Source organism: Hyposmocoma kahamanoa, unplaced genomic scaffold, assembly GCF_003589595.1.
Source record: "Hyposmocoma kahamanoa isolate Upper Pololo Valley unplaced genomic scaffold, ASM358959v1 244, whole genome shotgun sequence".
Classification (NCBI taxonomy): domain Eukaryota; kingdom Metazoa; phylum Arthropoda; class Insecta; order Lepidoptera; family Cosmopterigidae; genus Hyposmocoma; species Hyposmocoma kahamanoa.
The window spans coordinates 1,012,855-1,029,182 of NW_020653761.1; the positions used below are offsets into that span (position 1 = coordinate 1,012,855).

The window sequence follows — 16,328 nt, forward strand, 5'->3', positions numbered from 1 at the left end:
TAAATCTAATCTAAAACAAATAAAAATCAATAACTTTTCTAAATTACTTCTAATTTGACTGTTGGATAGTACCCAGGAGCGAGTTCCGTTGATCTGGTACTCATAGTACATTGAATTCCTCATTATTTATAACAATAATAATTAATCGAGTATTGTAGAGTGTATTACAAAAGTGTAAAATCTTATTTACAGTTCGTAGCACACCCAAACATCCAACAACTGCTTGCTTCCCTCTGGTACGAAGGCGTTCCCGGTTTTCGTCGCAAGACGGCAATGGAAAAAATCATGATCATATGCCGCGTGGCCCTGCTGTTCCCGTTCTACTGTACTTTATACATGATTGCACCGAACTGTGCTACTGGCAATCTCATGCGCAAACCATTCATGAAGTTCTTGATACACGCTTCTTCATATCTGTTTTTCTTATGTGAGTATGTTTTGGGAAGTTTTTGAAGGTCAGAAAACAAACGAACGACGACAAAATTGTTCATCAATTAAAAAAAATCTTTAAAAAATTTGACAAATAGTACATCATTGCAGAGGAGTCAAGCAATCCCCATTGCCGCCGAGGCTTATATAGTGCTTGTCTCAAACAATGTGAGGAAATGTCAATTAACTGAAGAGAGCAAGATGTGTAATACAGAAAGTTAACAAATATTAATTAATACGAGGTAATATTTGACATTACGACAATTGCTAGAAGAAAATATATTTTTCCAGACACATTAACAATAGTCTGCTAAACTTCTGATGATGTGATTTATGCGTCATGGCAGTTGGCTGTATAAGTTTTTCTTTTGCCTGTTTACATTGTTCATTATTAGAAACAGAATTAAAAGTTTAGAGCAGCGAACAGTAATGGATTTTAATACGTATACTTTGCAGGCCTTGGTCAGGAAGATGTCTCACGGTCTATACTTGGCAAACTTCCCTTTTCGTTTTTGAAAGTAACGCAAAAATTTCCGAGCATGTTTGAGAAAAAGAAAATTGCTGTTGACGAGTTATAAATTGCCGGATATGTATGAGTTCTATTGTACTTGTGTTATAAGGACAGGCAAATAACATGCTTTAAGAATAAGATCTGTAACAAACCGAGTTCTTAGGTTTCGCGATTGTTACACATAGGAAATGAAACTATTTTTCCGGATTTAAATCGCGTATATTTGTTTTTTCAAACAAACCGACGTTTCGGGCCCTTTACAGTTTTACGGGGTTTGTTTGTTGTTTTTAATTTAAATCCGGAAAAATAGATTCATTTCCTATCTGTAACAAACACTAATAAATTCGTAATCTACCGACTCGGTCCGTAGCTCAGTTAGTTATGAGCGGAAGCTCCGGCTTGGCAACAGACTGGTTGGAATCCAATTAGATCGAAGGAATTTTTCTTTGTGTTTGATTTTTGCATCAATAATAGTAAACTATATTTCGTTTTTTTTTAATTAGAGAAACTGTAAACAAAGAAGCCAGTGATCGTAAACCTTTTTCATCAGGCAACAAATTACAGTAAAGAAAAGTCGTGAGAATTGAAAAAAAGTCGTGAGAATTGATGATAACTGACTTTCACAAATGACATGAACAGTTTTTTATTACGTTTCCATCATTGACTTACAATTATATGGACGTCGGGTCCGCGCTAAAAAGTGTCCGCACTTGTAAGGCGCTAAAATCGTATACAGAGCGCCAAACTCCGCTTTAGTCTTCATTTGTTCGACTGACAGCGCGATACTGCGATGACATAACAATTTAAATTTCGAATAGGTTGACTTGGGACATTTTTTTCGTGGTTTTTGTATTAGACCCATCGTCCATTTATTTGTAAGTCAATGGTTTCCATGAAATGTTTGAAACCTCTGTTTTTAATTTTTTTTTATGTGCAAGACTTCGAAATAGATTAAGTTTGTACAGATAGAAATTTTACATTTAATATTTAGTGAGTGCTTGGTAGCACTCACTAAATATTAAATGTAAAAAAACCGTAACAATTCATAAAAGTAGGTAGTCAATATGTTTGAGGATTTTGAATTATGGTATTTTTTAATAGCTTTGGTTATAAAATGACTGATTGAAATAGTACCTGACAAAAGACCCAACAGTTTCTTCTGTATAAGCTAAGCATAGCAAAGTGTAGAAGTGGAGTATTTACACAAAAAATATATTGAAATCGTGGTAGTAAAACATTGATATTAATTGTTTTTCAGTGATTTTGATCCTGGTATCACAAAGAGCGGAAGTGCAAGCAATCCAGCTATTCGGGCCTGAATGGATGGTCAAAGAGCTGGAGAAAGAGCTGCTTAAACAGAGAGGCAATGGACCTACGTTCTTGGAACTTATTGTAGTCGTTTATGTTTTCGGTAAGTCAAATTTATTGAGAGCTCTGTGAAACCATATACGTCCCACTACTAGGCATGTTTTCTCCCGTCGCCGTTAGGGTGACGGTAGATATGGAAAAAGTGGAACAGATTGCAATAGTAATGAGATGTTTGATTTTAGAGAAATTTGAAGTTTTTAAATACTATCAAATTTTGAAATTTTTAGGTGTGATGAAATTTTGAAGTTTTTAAATGTTTTTATGTTTCTAATAATGATCCAGGTAATTGAAGGTTGATTTTATTTTAGATCTTAACTAATCAAACTCAATGAAAACTTACTCACTGCTACAGTTCGTAAGTTTCCCCTTTCCATTATGGAAGTCATAGAATCTGCATCTTAATGGCAGATGCTAATAATGCAACTCATATGTAATATACATAAGTGTCACACCAAAAACATTTAGTGACAGTAAATCTTAGAGAATGGAGAAAAAATAGTCTTTTAATTTGTTTTTTCCCCGGAAGTTTGGTTAAAGTTGCTTCAAGTTAATTTTCAACGAGCACCCCTTGGAGTCCAACAAAGCGGCTTTTATTATATAATATTATTCGAATTAATATCAAATTACAAAAAAAATAACGCGGCTGCGTTTTCTGGAAAGACTATCCTCTGTGTTAACTCGTGTAGGTATATATCACCATTCTCTAATGAGCAGGTTTCTTTGTGATATTTTCCATCAACGTTAATGCGACAGATAACTAGTGATCTAACATTTTTTTTATGAAATCATGTGACGTGCCACACAAATTATGCGTCTGGTAGTAAGCTACTCGCCTACTCATTACAGTTGCAGTGTCACCCAGAGCTTTAAAATCGCAAAGATCTGCTCTCGTTACCCTGAGACATGAAGTTAACAAGACCCATGTGTCTGTAGATTCACCTGCATCATCAATCATCAAAACCGACCGTAGTAATGTTTACATAACTTTCATGGATAAACGCTTTCACAAAGAGTATTGTTGCTACTAAACATGTTTATGATTTGAAAAATTTTAACAATTCGTCTATCCTTTTTCAGGTTTCATATGGGAAGAGACACAAGAAATATTCATCGAAGGCATACGATCCTACCTGCGCAATATGTGGAACTTTATCGACTTTACCCGTAACTCTTTGTACGTCGCCGTTATGCTGCTAAGGTTCGCTGCGTACCTCCAACAATCGGCACAGATATCGAGAGACCCAGAGACAAAGTTCATTCCTAGAGAGCAATGGGATGCTTTCGATCCCCAGTTGATTGCCGAAGGCCTGTTCGCTGCGGCAAATGTTTTCAGGTCAGTTTGAATGTCATCATTTTCATCATCTCATGTACAGCACACTGCTGTACGTGGAAGTTCTTTAAGGAGAATCGCAGTTTATTGTCGAACACATGCTTGTTGGAAATGTCATACGTCTTCATTTGCAAATTTTATCCCAACTTTTTCTTTCACCGTTAACGTAATTAAGGTTTGATGGTGCAGGTCTCTCGTTATGAACCGAACCCATTATCTCCAGATTGACCAGTGCTGGAAGCATAGCGTGAGCGAGAATTCTCTCTGCTCCGACCACTAAATACCACCGGCAATTAACATACTGTCCTTTACGGCAGCAAAACCTAATACAGTATTATACAACTGAGCACAAACAAGTTCAGCTATAGTTATTTTTATTAATGGATTTTTTTTTTCTCACAGTGCTTTGAAGTTGGTGCATCTGTTTTCAATCAATCCGCACCTGGGACCACTACAGATCTCGTTGGGTCGCATGGTTATCGACATTGTGAAGTTCTTCTTCATCTATAGCTTAGTGCTCTTCGCCTTCGCTTGTGGTAAGAAATTTTTCATTTAATATATTACCAAATCTGACCAAAATATCTGCCTTCCCTTCCCTCATTCTTCATCTAATGACACCACATCTTCGCTTGCTTAGTAACCTTGCCAAAGCACTCTCAGTAATTCCGTTTATTGCGGCGGAAAGACCATAAGGAGCAACAATATTTTTTAAATCCATCGGTTTAAAGGCTGGATCTACATGACGTAACTTTAACTCTAATATTTTCTTGAACTAGAGATTCAGCGACTCTAGGAGACGAATTTAATTAATTGGTAGTTGAAATTGGAGTGTTGTAAACAATTTATGGAATATTTAAGGAATTTCTGCATCTGTTTGATTATCAATTCTTAATTGAAAGTCTAGTTACGATGTTTGTGAATTTTATAGTATGTTTCAATCGTCTTTATTAAATATATCTGCGCTGTTTTAAATTCCTTTATTTATATACATTGCTTTAGCTGCAATACAGGCACGGTTAACATTTTTGAACTACCTTCTAACAAGTAATTTATATTGGTTACACTGTTATGGTATTCGATTTAGAAACACGATCGTGCTTAAATTTCACCAAATTCATAACGGAATGATATATTGGTGTCGTTATAGCACGATAACTTCTATAACCTATACTTTAAGCATTTTTGATATTTTATCAACAGTTACGTTAAAATAAATAATAAATATAAATAAATAAATAACGCACACACTCAACATAGCCCCGCACTAGGGAAACCCTGTGTCGCGGGTGCCATGGACACACACATAGGCAACCACAAATTACATCCAAACTCACGAGAGAAATAATTGTGGGCCATACAACTATTTCTCCAGGCCTGGGAATCGAACCTGGGACCTCTGCGTGGCAGTCCGACATGGTAACCGTTAGGCCACGGAGGCAGTTTTTAAAATAGCCAATTGATCACAGTAGTCGTCTTTCCATGCATCTTTATTTAACATATAGTCTATAATTTCTTTTATACTTTTATACCATTTAGGTAGATGGCAATAGGAATGGGATTGTTTCTAATATTTACTTTACTAACATTGTCCACAGTCGATGTGTTGCACAGTTCTTCTGCTCGTGTTAATTAATTAAAATAATTAGAACTGAGTTCAAATGTCACAAATTGGTAAACATTACAAGAAACAATGGCACATGTTTGTTTTGCTGGTTTCATCAAGCGATTCATGCCTGATTCTTAACATACCCTTAACGTATACGCTTGAGTAATTTTGAAATGTGTTTGTAGTAATTGTATACATTTTGGTAGCATAGTTAATTATTATAAGCATCAATAAGCTAACTTTTGGGTCGATATAACCATTGTTAAGGTGAAGGGGAAATCAAACTCAAAGGAAAGGAATTAAAATTATATTTTAAGGAAAATAAATAAACAATTATTGTAACTTTTTCATTGAAAAAAAAGCTGACTTTTGAAGTTTGGTTATTGGCTTTTTTCGATTTCCATGGGCTCCCCTTTAGAGGATGGGCTCCCCTCAACAGATTCTGACTTCTTGGTGACAATGGGACTGTTACGGACTCCTTTGTACATTTTGTATTTTTTTTTCTGGTTGTCATGATGACGGTAATTTGGTGATTATGTGTATTTTGTCAAGTGAAAAGTCGACTTTTTTTGCGGAAAACAATTAGTAATTTGTTATAGCCGAAACGAACCCGGAACAACATCAGGGACCACATATTGAGTATACCCTTTCAAACAAAAAGAATTTTCAAAATCGGTGCACAATTGATGGAGAAATTGGTGACGGACATGCCTATAAAATTTGAGGATTTCCTTCAATTTTCATGGGATCACCTTATCAGATTCTGACTTGGTGACAATGGGACCACCACGAGAGTGCACCCTTTCAAACAAAAAAAGAATTTTGAAAATCGGTCCACAATTGACGGAGATATATGAAAACATACATAAAACACACATACAACCGAACGTATAACCTCCCCCTTTTTTGAAGTCAGTAAAAATACCGAGCGAACCATAGACAAAAAAACAACCAATCCTTGCATTGTTTATTTTTCGTTTGCCAACATTTCTCTATCCCTCCTAGATTAATACTCATCAACAACCTTCTTCAACTGTATAAAATACCTGAAAACATTTCGCTAGATCTCCTGAAAAATGAAAGAATGTAATCCAGTTTTATTTCATTTTGTAAGAAGCACTATCGAAGATCTTGTAAAGTTGTAATGAAACTTAAGAAGAAATACTCTCAGTTTAGGTTGTATGACGCACGAGTGCATTCGTCTTTTCCAGTTTAAGAGCTCTCATGCCAAAAAAATTTTGACCTTGGCTCCGCCCAAATTTGTGAAACAAATATATGCCTGAAGTTCGCGTGACATGCAACAGGAGATGTTGAATTTTGCGTATTAAAAGTACCAAATTCGTTTTAGCGGAATAACTCTAAAACTAAAGGGATTAAAAAAAATCCGTAGTGACAGTTGTCGATCATGCATAAATATAATTAATTATCTAATTTTTGTCCTAATAACCTGTGGCATTTCGAGGATAAATCGAAAAATGTGAAAATAGAGGTCATTTCGTGATTTTTATCTACCGAGGAAACTTTATTGTTTTATGTTTCTGATTAATGTCTATGCTTGAATATATCGTGTAGTTACTCATACAATATTTTATTTTTAACTTTAAAATGGATATACCCCTCTAAAATCAAATTGAAGATTAGGAATTTTTCCTCTGCTCCCTCTTAAGAATGGAAAAAATAGTACCTACCAAAGAAAAAACATTGACTTTAGAATAAAATAAAAATTAACAAAATTAACTTTAGCCAAAGATTATATTTTTGTCTATTACAATTTTTTTTTGACAATAAGTAAAATTCTTTAAAATAAGGCTGGAAGTCTGACTATAACACCTTTAATATTTTGTATTAGGCGAAACGTTGATATTGAAAATTTATCATTTATGACGTTTAAAACTATAGTGATATAAAATTTTACACTAAAGGATATTTATTAGCAGTTTCTGCGTACTTGGAGGACAAAAACCCGTGGTAGTAAACCGTAAGCTCTTGCAGGTGGTCTTGATCTATGATCTTGGAAATAAATTTAGTAAATGATAATGCTCTGGCCACACAGAGGCGGCCGCGGAAGCGATCCCGGCGCGGGAATTTTTGTAGTGCACGAGTTTATGAACCCTGCCACACTGAAACGCGCGGTAGACTCGCGGCCGTGTGGCCTGAGCATTAATCTGTACCTACAATAATTGTTTATTTACGAAGAGTACCCTTTGGCTTTTTTACTCATTTTTCTCAGGGGAATCTGCCTTACGATTGAGTAGGTAGTAGTGTTTAATCAATGTGACAAACGTAATTTATTTACCTAAGAAATAAAAATTATTTGATATAATACAAAGACCGATCACAAAAAAAAATCCTTTAATCTGACGGAATTCGAACTTACGTATGTTTTTGCTGGTCTTGGACAACCGCTCCACCAACTGAGCTACAGTCAGCACACTAAATTTTTCCATGCGTTTGACGGTTTTTTTACCGTACCGCCATCTGTGAGAAATCTGTGAAAGTTTGGTGTGAAGAAAAACTGTTTGTAAATGAAAACTGTGTGTAATGAATATCATGATAGTAAAACATCATAATATTCATTGCAATTAATATTGAGATTATTTGAATTTGAGTTTGTGGTGAGGTTGTTTAATTAAAAATTTACAGGTTTTTTGTGGATGCGGCGTATTATTATGGCCACTGGGCAGGAGAGAAGGGTTTGTGAATTGTGAATTTTTGTCTAAATTTAGTTTGTTTATGTGGCACCTAGGTTTAAACCAGCTTCTCTGGTACTTCGCGGACCTGGAAAAGCGCAAGTGCTATGTGCTCCCCGGTGGCCTGCCCGACTGGGACAACGCAGGGGATTCTTGCATGAAGTGGAGGAGTTTCGGCAAGTAAGTTGTCCTCATGCTACCCCATTATTAAATTTATTTTACAATGCTATAGAATCGCGTAAGGTACCTAGCAAGCATCGAGCTAGCAAGACACTTCAGATGTATCAGGCGTGTAAATAAGTACCGTTTACAAATTCGGCCGCTGTAGCGCTGCGGTTATTTACGTTGGCAAGCCACAGACGCAATAATGGCAACATATGACTGTGTTTTTGTTTGTGTAAGCGTATTTAAATTGCCTTTGCCGATTGAAAATCCTGCCAACTGTGAAATACGCGCTGTGATTACTTTTTGTTAGTGTTAAAGGTGTGAAAGCGTTTGAAATTAATCGTCAAATCTATGAAGTGTATATATAAAACATTACGAGCGATGGAATGATACTAAAATGGGCTTGAGCTTTTTAAGGATTGATTTTTTAAGGATGGTCGCTGGAATGTTCATGACGAGGAACGAAGTAGGGAGAGACTATTGAAGATTTGGCGCAGAAAGTTGATGAAATTGACACCTTGATCACCCCCGTAATAATCCCGATCTAATTAACGCCCAGTGACTAAAACGTGTTCCTGCCTTTCAAGAAGCATCTTGAAGGTCAAAACCACGATGACGATGTTGGTCTCAACCATCGCAATAAATATGTGTGGAAGTTATGTAGAAAAATAGGTTAAAGAACAGGCTTGCGTGTAATATTAAAATTGTTACGAATAGTTGACTTGTCTTTTTTTATTTCAAAACGGTACTTATTTTAAAATAAAACACGTCTCGTAACCAGTGGCGTAGCGTCGATTTCTGTGGCCCGGGGCCACTATTAAATTTGTTGCCCCTGTATTTTCACGATTACGGTAATCTTCACTGTCAGGGGTCCTTATCTACCGACCCGAGAGATAGGGTTTTCCGCAGAGACTATAGGTTCGCCGGCAAGACCAAGGTACAGCGGGCGTCCAGGCCAAGCCCTCCGCCAGTGATACGCCTTTACGGGCGTCTCTGGCGGACCCGGACTTGAATATGGACTCGCTGGGGTTTGCGGTTAGCTGCAGAGACGGACATGTTTATCTGCCCCGATTTTGCATGTTTTTGGCGCGTCTGTCGCGTGGGCACCTTTTTTTTTTTTTTTTTTTTCTTTCCGGGGGAAAATCCGTCATGGATACCACCGCGTCACGGGGAGGCGCGGTGGTTATGTGAGACTCCTACTCACTAAAAACCCCCGGGTATTCCCACACTCCGCAAGGGACGGGGCTGTGGCCACGTGGTTTACGATCCACGGCCCCGCCTGCGGTTGTCCGCGACTGCGGACCCACCTCTGGGAGACTTTCTCCACTCCGTCGTTAGTGGCATGTCGGGAATACTTGGCATGCCAACCAACCCGTGAACCCTTGCCCAGTGAGTGACAAAGCCCCCGTTTTGCCACTCAGGGTTCACTGTCAGGGCGGCAGTTGGCGGGCATAGGCCAGCCGCCTGCGCCCTAAACGTTTGCGGCGCATAGGATGAGAGGAAGGGTCTTCCTCTCGCTCCCGCTCCGCCGCCTCTTTCCGCGACAATACATCGGTGCAGAAGGAGGCCACCGCATTCCACGCCCTCTCACTGCCGACCATGGCTCGCACCACGGTCGACAGGGATAGGTCATGCCCCACCACTGCGGTCAGGGTTGACCGCTGCTCGTCGAACGCCGGACATGCCTGCAGTGTGTGCTGGGCCGTGTCTTCGGCGCAGCCACACTGATGGCATACGGTCGTCGGTTCTCGTCCCACCCTGCACAGGTATTTGCCGAAGCAACCGTGCCCCGTCAGAACCTGCGCAAGGTGATAAGAGATGCCTCCCCAGGATCGATCCGCCCATTTTGCCAGGACTGGTCGAATCGCTCCGATGGTCCAGTGGCCAGATCTCGGCTCCTCCAGCTTCTCTTGCCACTTCCGGAACACGTCCCGTCGGATGTTTATCCGCCATCGATTAATGTGCTCCAGAAGTGGCTCCTCCCCTTCGGACCTCAGCTCTGCCGACCGCCAATAGAAAGCTGACAGCCCCTCTGCATCCAGATCCCATGGTGGGGTACCTGCCATGACGCATGCCGCCTCGTAAGAGGTGGTGCGATATGCTCTCGACACCCTGACCGTTATGACTCGCTGCGGTCTCCGCAGCAGGGTCTTGCCTTGAGCGGTGAGGCTATTTGCCCATATGGGCGCTCCATACATGGCCATCGAACGCACCACCCCCGTATACAGGCGTCGACAGTTGGCACTCGGCTCCCCCACATTCGGCAAAAGCCGACTCAGGGCGGAAGCTGTACCCACCAGCTTTGGAGCTAGGAGCCGGAAATGCTCTTCGAACCTCCATCGACTGTCAAGGACCAGTCCGAGGTACTTCATGGTACTCTTAACAGCAATGGAGGCTCCCCCCACCATCAATGTCGTGCCCGCGCGCGGTGCGTTCCGAGGCCCGTGGAAGCACACAGCCTCAGACTTCTCCAGGGCTACCTCTAGGCCCAAACGCCGAATCCTGATCACGGTATGGGCAACCGCAGCCGTGGCTAACACTATAGCCTCCCGGTGCGTGCTGCCTCGGGCCGTAACCAGGGTGTCGTCGGCGTAACACACTACATCGACTCCACCCATGCACTCCCCGCGCAGCACCCAGTCGTACCCGATATTCCACAGGAGCGGTCCGAGGACTGACCCCTGTGGCACACCGCACGACACGCTCCATCGACCCACCCCATCGCGGCTTGGATATATCACGGCTCTATCGGAGAGGTAGGACTCTACCATCTTCCGTAGATACTCGGGCACGCAATGGAACTTCAGCGCCTCTAGTATGGTGGACCAGGGCAGTGTGTTGAAGGCGTTGGCGATGTCAAGAGACACTGCCAAGAGCACTTCGCGATTGCCCACCGCCTCGTCCGCCAGGTCCCTCAATTGTGCAATGGCATCAATGGTGGACCTGCCTCGACGGAAACCAAACTGTTTGGCGCTGAGGTCCGGTCCTACCTCTTTCAGATGCCTTATGAGTCGAGCGGCGATCACTCTCTCGAAAAGCTTACTTAACTCATCCAGCAGCACGATCGGTCTGTATGCCGATGGCGACTCAGCCGATCGTCCCTCTTTTTGGAGCAGGACCAGCTTACCAATCTTCCACCTCTCTGGAAAATGGGCTTGCTCCAAGCAGGCACTCATGAGCGCTCTCGTTCGCGGTTCTAGGGGATCTAGGGCCAGCACCAGTGCACGACCAGGTACCCCATCTGGGCCTGGGGCGGTGTTTTTGGCACGTAGCCTCAATACCGCTGCACCCAACTCTGCCTCAGTGACCTCGTGTGCACCCGTGCTACCTCCTTCGTCCTGGTTTGGTTCCGCTGCCGGCGCCATCGGCGGAGGTGTGTGGTGCGCCCTTTCTGGAAATAGGGCTCTCACAACCTGTTCCAGCAGTTCGGGCTGGAGACTCTGCGTTAATGGGGGTGCCCATGGGCGCAATTTGCACCGCACCGCCTTGTACGGCCTTCCCCACGGATCGCGGTTAAGGGCCTCCAGCATCTCTGACCTCTCCAGGTCCTTTGCCCTGCCGATAGCAACCCGCAACAACTTGCAGGCTTCGCTATAGGCCCCGTAGAGTCGCGAAAGCTCCTCCACATCTCTCCTACGGCGCCTTTGGCACCGGTGATGCTGGCGTCTTGCCTCCTCACAGGATTTTCGCAGCTGGGCAAGCTCCGTGGGTCGCGTGGGCACCTAGCGCATCTTAGTAACGGTCTAGTTGAGGGTCTGAAGCGAGGAGACGCGCGGGCCACTTGAGTTGCCCTTTAAGTTGGAAGCTATGTCCGGACATTGTCGCAGGACACTGCGACTGTCACTGGACTTGACACAGGAGATAATAAAAATCGGTTCTCACTGCTTAAAGTATATTGAGAAAGAAAAATGCCTTCAATTGGAGCGTAGCAAAATCAACCGTTAAAATAATTGCTCCTATAATAATATTTAAGCGCTGTTTATAAAAATTAGGCTTCATGCGTCACTCTTAGAAGTGAAATATCTTCTTCAAAATCATAAGAGACCACCACTGAGGTACCCTCTTTCCAGCAAAAAAAAGAATCATCAAAATCAGTTCACAAGTTATCGCGTTATCGCGTAACATACATAGGTACAAAAACATAGAGTCGAATTGAGAACCTCATCCTTTTCTTGAAGTCGGTTAAAAATATATTAATTTTTTTATTGATTTAAACGGAAACTGAAACCGGGTTCTCTTTATGTTTTGCAGAGACTGAGAAATGTTTAAGCTAATTAGTGCAAAATTGAATGAAAATTGAGAAGAATTTTGACACATTCTATACTTCTAGGTGTGGTCAACAGTCCAATACACTGGTATTGTTATTTTAGGGTCAAATAAGCGGTTCGATGTCGAGTCACCGTCCATTACACCATTATTGTTTTAGACAGAGGAAATTAAATTTTTAAGATGATATGCAAGCATGTAATGTTTTTTTCAGGATACTAATCGGCTTAGCGCCAAAGACAAAATAATATAATCTTAATAAATAGATAGTAAATGTCAAGTACACCAACAATGTTAAATTACAGCAAAACTCAGAGAATAGACAACGAAAGAAAAAAAGTCTTTGATAAAAATAAGAATTACTACATATTTGTTTAATTGAAGTCACGTTGAAGTGCTAAATTTTTCATATTTTATATTTTAATGGATAAAGATACAAATTCTTTAAATAACTTCAACTTCAACTTTTGTATCTATGGTTCAGTCGTTTTGCGCGACGATTTCGCCAACGTCAGGGTTGAAAGACTAATAACGTTCTTTCAACTGCTTACAATTCGCGTTTTTTTTTGACACATGGTCAAACTTGACAACATATCTCGCGCGCACTCGACGGCACGTGACTGGTCACATACATAATGTCGGCGGAAAATATAGTAAAAATTATGCACTTTATTGGAATGTGTTATGATGCATATGTAGATTGATGTTATTACTTATCTTAGTTACAAACACAGAGTAGAATTTATATATACGGAGGAAAATTGCACGAACACAAATTTCACGTGTACGTAGAATGACTAACATGCATTATCTTGTATGCATAATACGTCTTGTTTCATTCTATGGTCTTGGGGCATTCCAAGTCTATGGTCGCGTATGATACCTATTTAGTCTCCATGGTTGTGATATATCAATAAAATCTTTTTGGTACTTCTATATATGTACAGTCAGTGTCACAGTGAACTTATTGAGATATGTTCATGAATTGCATACAGCAAAACGCTGTGGCGAATTGTCGCAATGTGTTTAATACTTATTTACATATAACTTTCAATTCTGCTTTCACCTTTCCATCATCGGGGGACTAGACGTAGGCTGGGGTTCCAATGTAGTGTTGTGGATCTTCCAAGGATTCGCATGAAGTGTTGCGCTTCCACATAAAAATGGCGAACGGCTGTGGAGTGGCATTCTCTGCCTGCCGACTAATTCCCTGAACGTTACAACTTGGGCCTTTTCCATATTAAAATAAAATAAAATTAAAAAATATATATTATTAATTCTATACAAGATGTCATGGGTCTCAACCGCTACCGCTACCCACCATATGTGCTTGTCCGCATGTAAGCAGATCCGTTGGTGTAGCAACGGAGAGTCCCACCGGTCAGTAAAGACAGGTAGGTATAAATAAATAATAATGAAACCATTGACTTACAATTATAATGAAACTTTAAATAATAATTGATACCTATTTGGATGTGTGTCTATATTTTTGGTTGACCATTTGCATAATTTTAGTGCTGACTGTACATTATGGTTACCATAGTAACTGGACAATACAGTTTCATCAATACTGCAGGTTCATTACGGTACATCGCATGGCTTCCGCTTTTCTATTTAATTTGTAGATTTCTAGATTCTGTAATTGTTTAGTTGCGCCATGGAGCAGTATGAAGCGCAATTCGGCGTGCGTAACCAAATCGGAGCGCCGGTGGCGGAAACACGTTTCGCCGAACAGGCGGTTGTGTGCATGCCGCCGCGAACGGCAAAGTTCACTCTTTCAGAATGGAAGTTGAGTAATGACCAACGATGTCGCAACACGGAAGATCAACAGCAATTGGCGGACCGCGTTCTCGCGGAGAGTGAGCGGGTGAGGGATGAGACGGGGGAGAGATCCGAGCTCATGAAAGACACTGTTGACCGTCGTATGGAAGAGCGCATTGGCGACGTAGAGTTCTGCAAAAGCGAACTCGAGATCCAGCGCAGAGAAATCTGCACAGAGCTCGAAGCCCTCAGCATGTACAAGACTCGTCTGCAAGACTGCCTCGCGTCGCTCCAAGTGAACGCCTTGAACATCTGCCGCAAGTGCCTCATGTTGCGCGACGGCCGCATCGGCATCGACCTCGTCGTCGATAATGTTGAGATCGCTTTACAGCGCGAAATCACCTCTATTCTCGGTGGACAAAGTCTACTAAAACGCGTGCTGGAGCAACTCAATGAGCAAATGCGACGATTGCGCTCCACCCGCTATTTTCTTGACCGCGACCTTCAGTACAAACAGGCGGCCATTAACATCGACAAATCTAACCTCTCCTTGAAACACACTGATTTGTGTCTATCCGTCTACGAAGGCTACACGACTCTCGACCCGGCTAATATTTCCGCGGACGAGTACAACGCCTATTCAGCGAAGAACATTCAAAATGCCGCTAGAGAAGTGACCAGCGCGCGTCCTATTCGCATGTACGTAGATACGCTGTTAAAGCAGGTGATTGCTGATCTCTGGGAAGCGTTTGACAAATGTAATCATGAGTTCCGCGAGCGGATTATCGATACGAAGAGAGCGAAAGCTAAGCTCGAGGACATGCATCGTGACACGACGGCGAAGATTTCTGAAATGCAACACAACATTGTTTTGCTGCAGAAAGCATTGTCGGACAAGGAGGGGCATGTGGCTTTGGCTCATACTCGACTCGGAAAACGCGCGCAGCGAGTCGGCGGCGAATTGGTTAAGGACCCGCCTGGACAAGCGTTGTACTATGAATGTGAGTTGCTGCGTTTGGCTACGGAGCAATTGCAACAAATGTTATTTGAAGCGACATCCTCGCTGCGCTACTTACTGCAAACGCAAATCCAACTGGAGGAAGACATCAATGTCAAGATGAACACACTGAAGATCGATGAAGTTGATTGTATGACATTGCGCGCGACAATGGATTACCACGCTTATTAAAATTAAATAAAAAATAATTTCGTTTCTCCAATGTTCGCACTTTACCTTGATTTTGATACAATTTTTAATGTCGCTTGTATTAAAAGATTTTCTATGTATACGTAATTTTTAGTATGTTTTGAAGTGTTACACACAGCTCTTTGTGATTTGGGTAGTCTTTGTATAAAATTCAATCACACTGGAATAGTAACAAATTGTTTGTAATAAAAGAATGATTAAGGAGTTAAGTACTTTGTTTCTCTATGTAAGCACTCTATATCTACGGTAAGCACTAGCGAAGTTGCGTCGATACCGTTCAACAACATTCTCCACAATTATAACTTTTTGTAAAAAAAAAGATTTCAAAAGTTTGCTTTTCCGCTTTCGCTGTGCTCTTACCGCGGCCTCCTCAACGATAGCTGTAATGTGTGTTTGTATGTGAAATGATTGACTGTTGAGGAGTTTCTCTCAACTGTCAATCATTTCCATTATTAGACTAGCTTTATGTCACCATAATATTTTATTTTCATTAGAAAATGAAATGCGTGAAATGGTGACGTAGAGCTCTTTCAATAAAAATTCGCACGTCCATGTGCGAAGTTTTATTGCAATCGGTTAACAGAAAATATGTGGAATTCAATAAACCGGAATCATTCCCTAATTTCCTACCCTTAGATATAGACAATTTTCTTTAAATTTGAATGGGACCATAACTGAGCTACCTTTCTAGTTAAAAAAGAAGTTTTGTCAACAGAACTGTTCAGCAGAAGTAGTGGGAGAGAAATTTCTCAGTAGTTTTGTGAAGAAAACAAATGGGAAAAAAGTACCAGTAGTTCTGTCAAGTGAACTATTGGGAATAATGGGAATCATCGAAATCGGTTCACAAATATCGGAGTAATCGTGTAACATAGTATCAAAAGACAGTCGAATTGAGAACCTCCTCCTTTTATGAAGTTGGTTTCAAAATAGACTATCTTTTTGAAGATTTTTATTTAATTAATTTAACACCAAATTCTACAATATGTAAGTTAACT

General features: G+C 41.0%; 2 protein-coding genes across 3 annotated transcripts in view; both read left to right on the forward strand.

The window, feature by feature from the left end:
- Positions 1-16,328, forward strand: part of LOC113228807 (transient-receptor-potential-like protein) — a 41,844-nt gene that overhangs the window by 5,501 nt on the left and 20,015 nt on the right. For both annotated transcript variants that reach the window (XM_026462203.1, XM_026462204.1), the window contains exons 6-10: positions 193-427; positions 2,199-2,351; positions 3,386-3,641; positions 4,041-4,174; positions 7,991-8,114. In XM_026462203.1, coding sequence (XP_026317988.1) covers positions 193-427; positions 2,199-2,351; positions 3,386-3,641; positions 4,041-4,174; positions 7,991-8,114 — 902 coding nt within the window. The remainder of the gene's footprint in view (positions 1-192; positions 428-2,198; positions 2,352-3,385; positions 3,642-4,040; positions 4,175-7,990; positions 8,115-16,328) is intronic.
- LOC113228808 (tektin-1) lies at positions 13,886-15,442 on the forward strand. The gene has a single exon (XM_026462205.1). It carries the CDS (start codon positions 14,023-14,025, stop codon positions 15,313-15,315), a length of 1,293 nt encoding a protein of 430 aa, XP_026317990.1. The 5' UTR covers positions 13,886-14,022; the 3' UTR covers positions 15,316-15,442.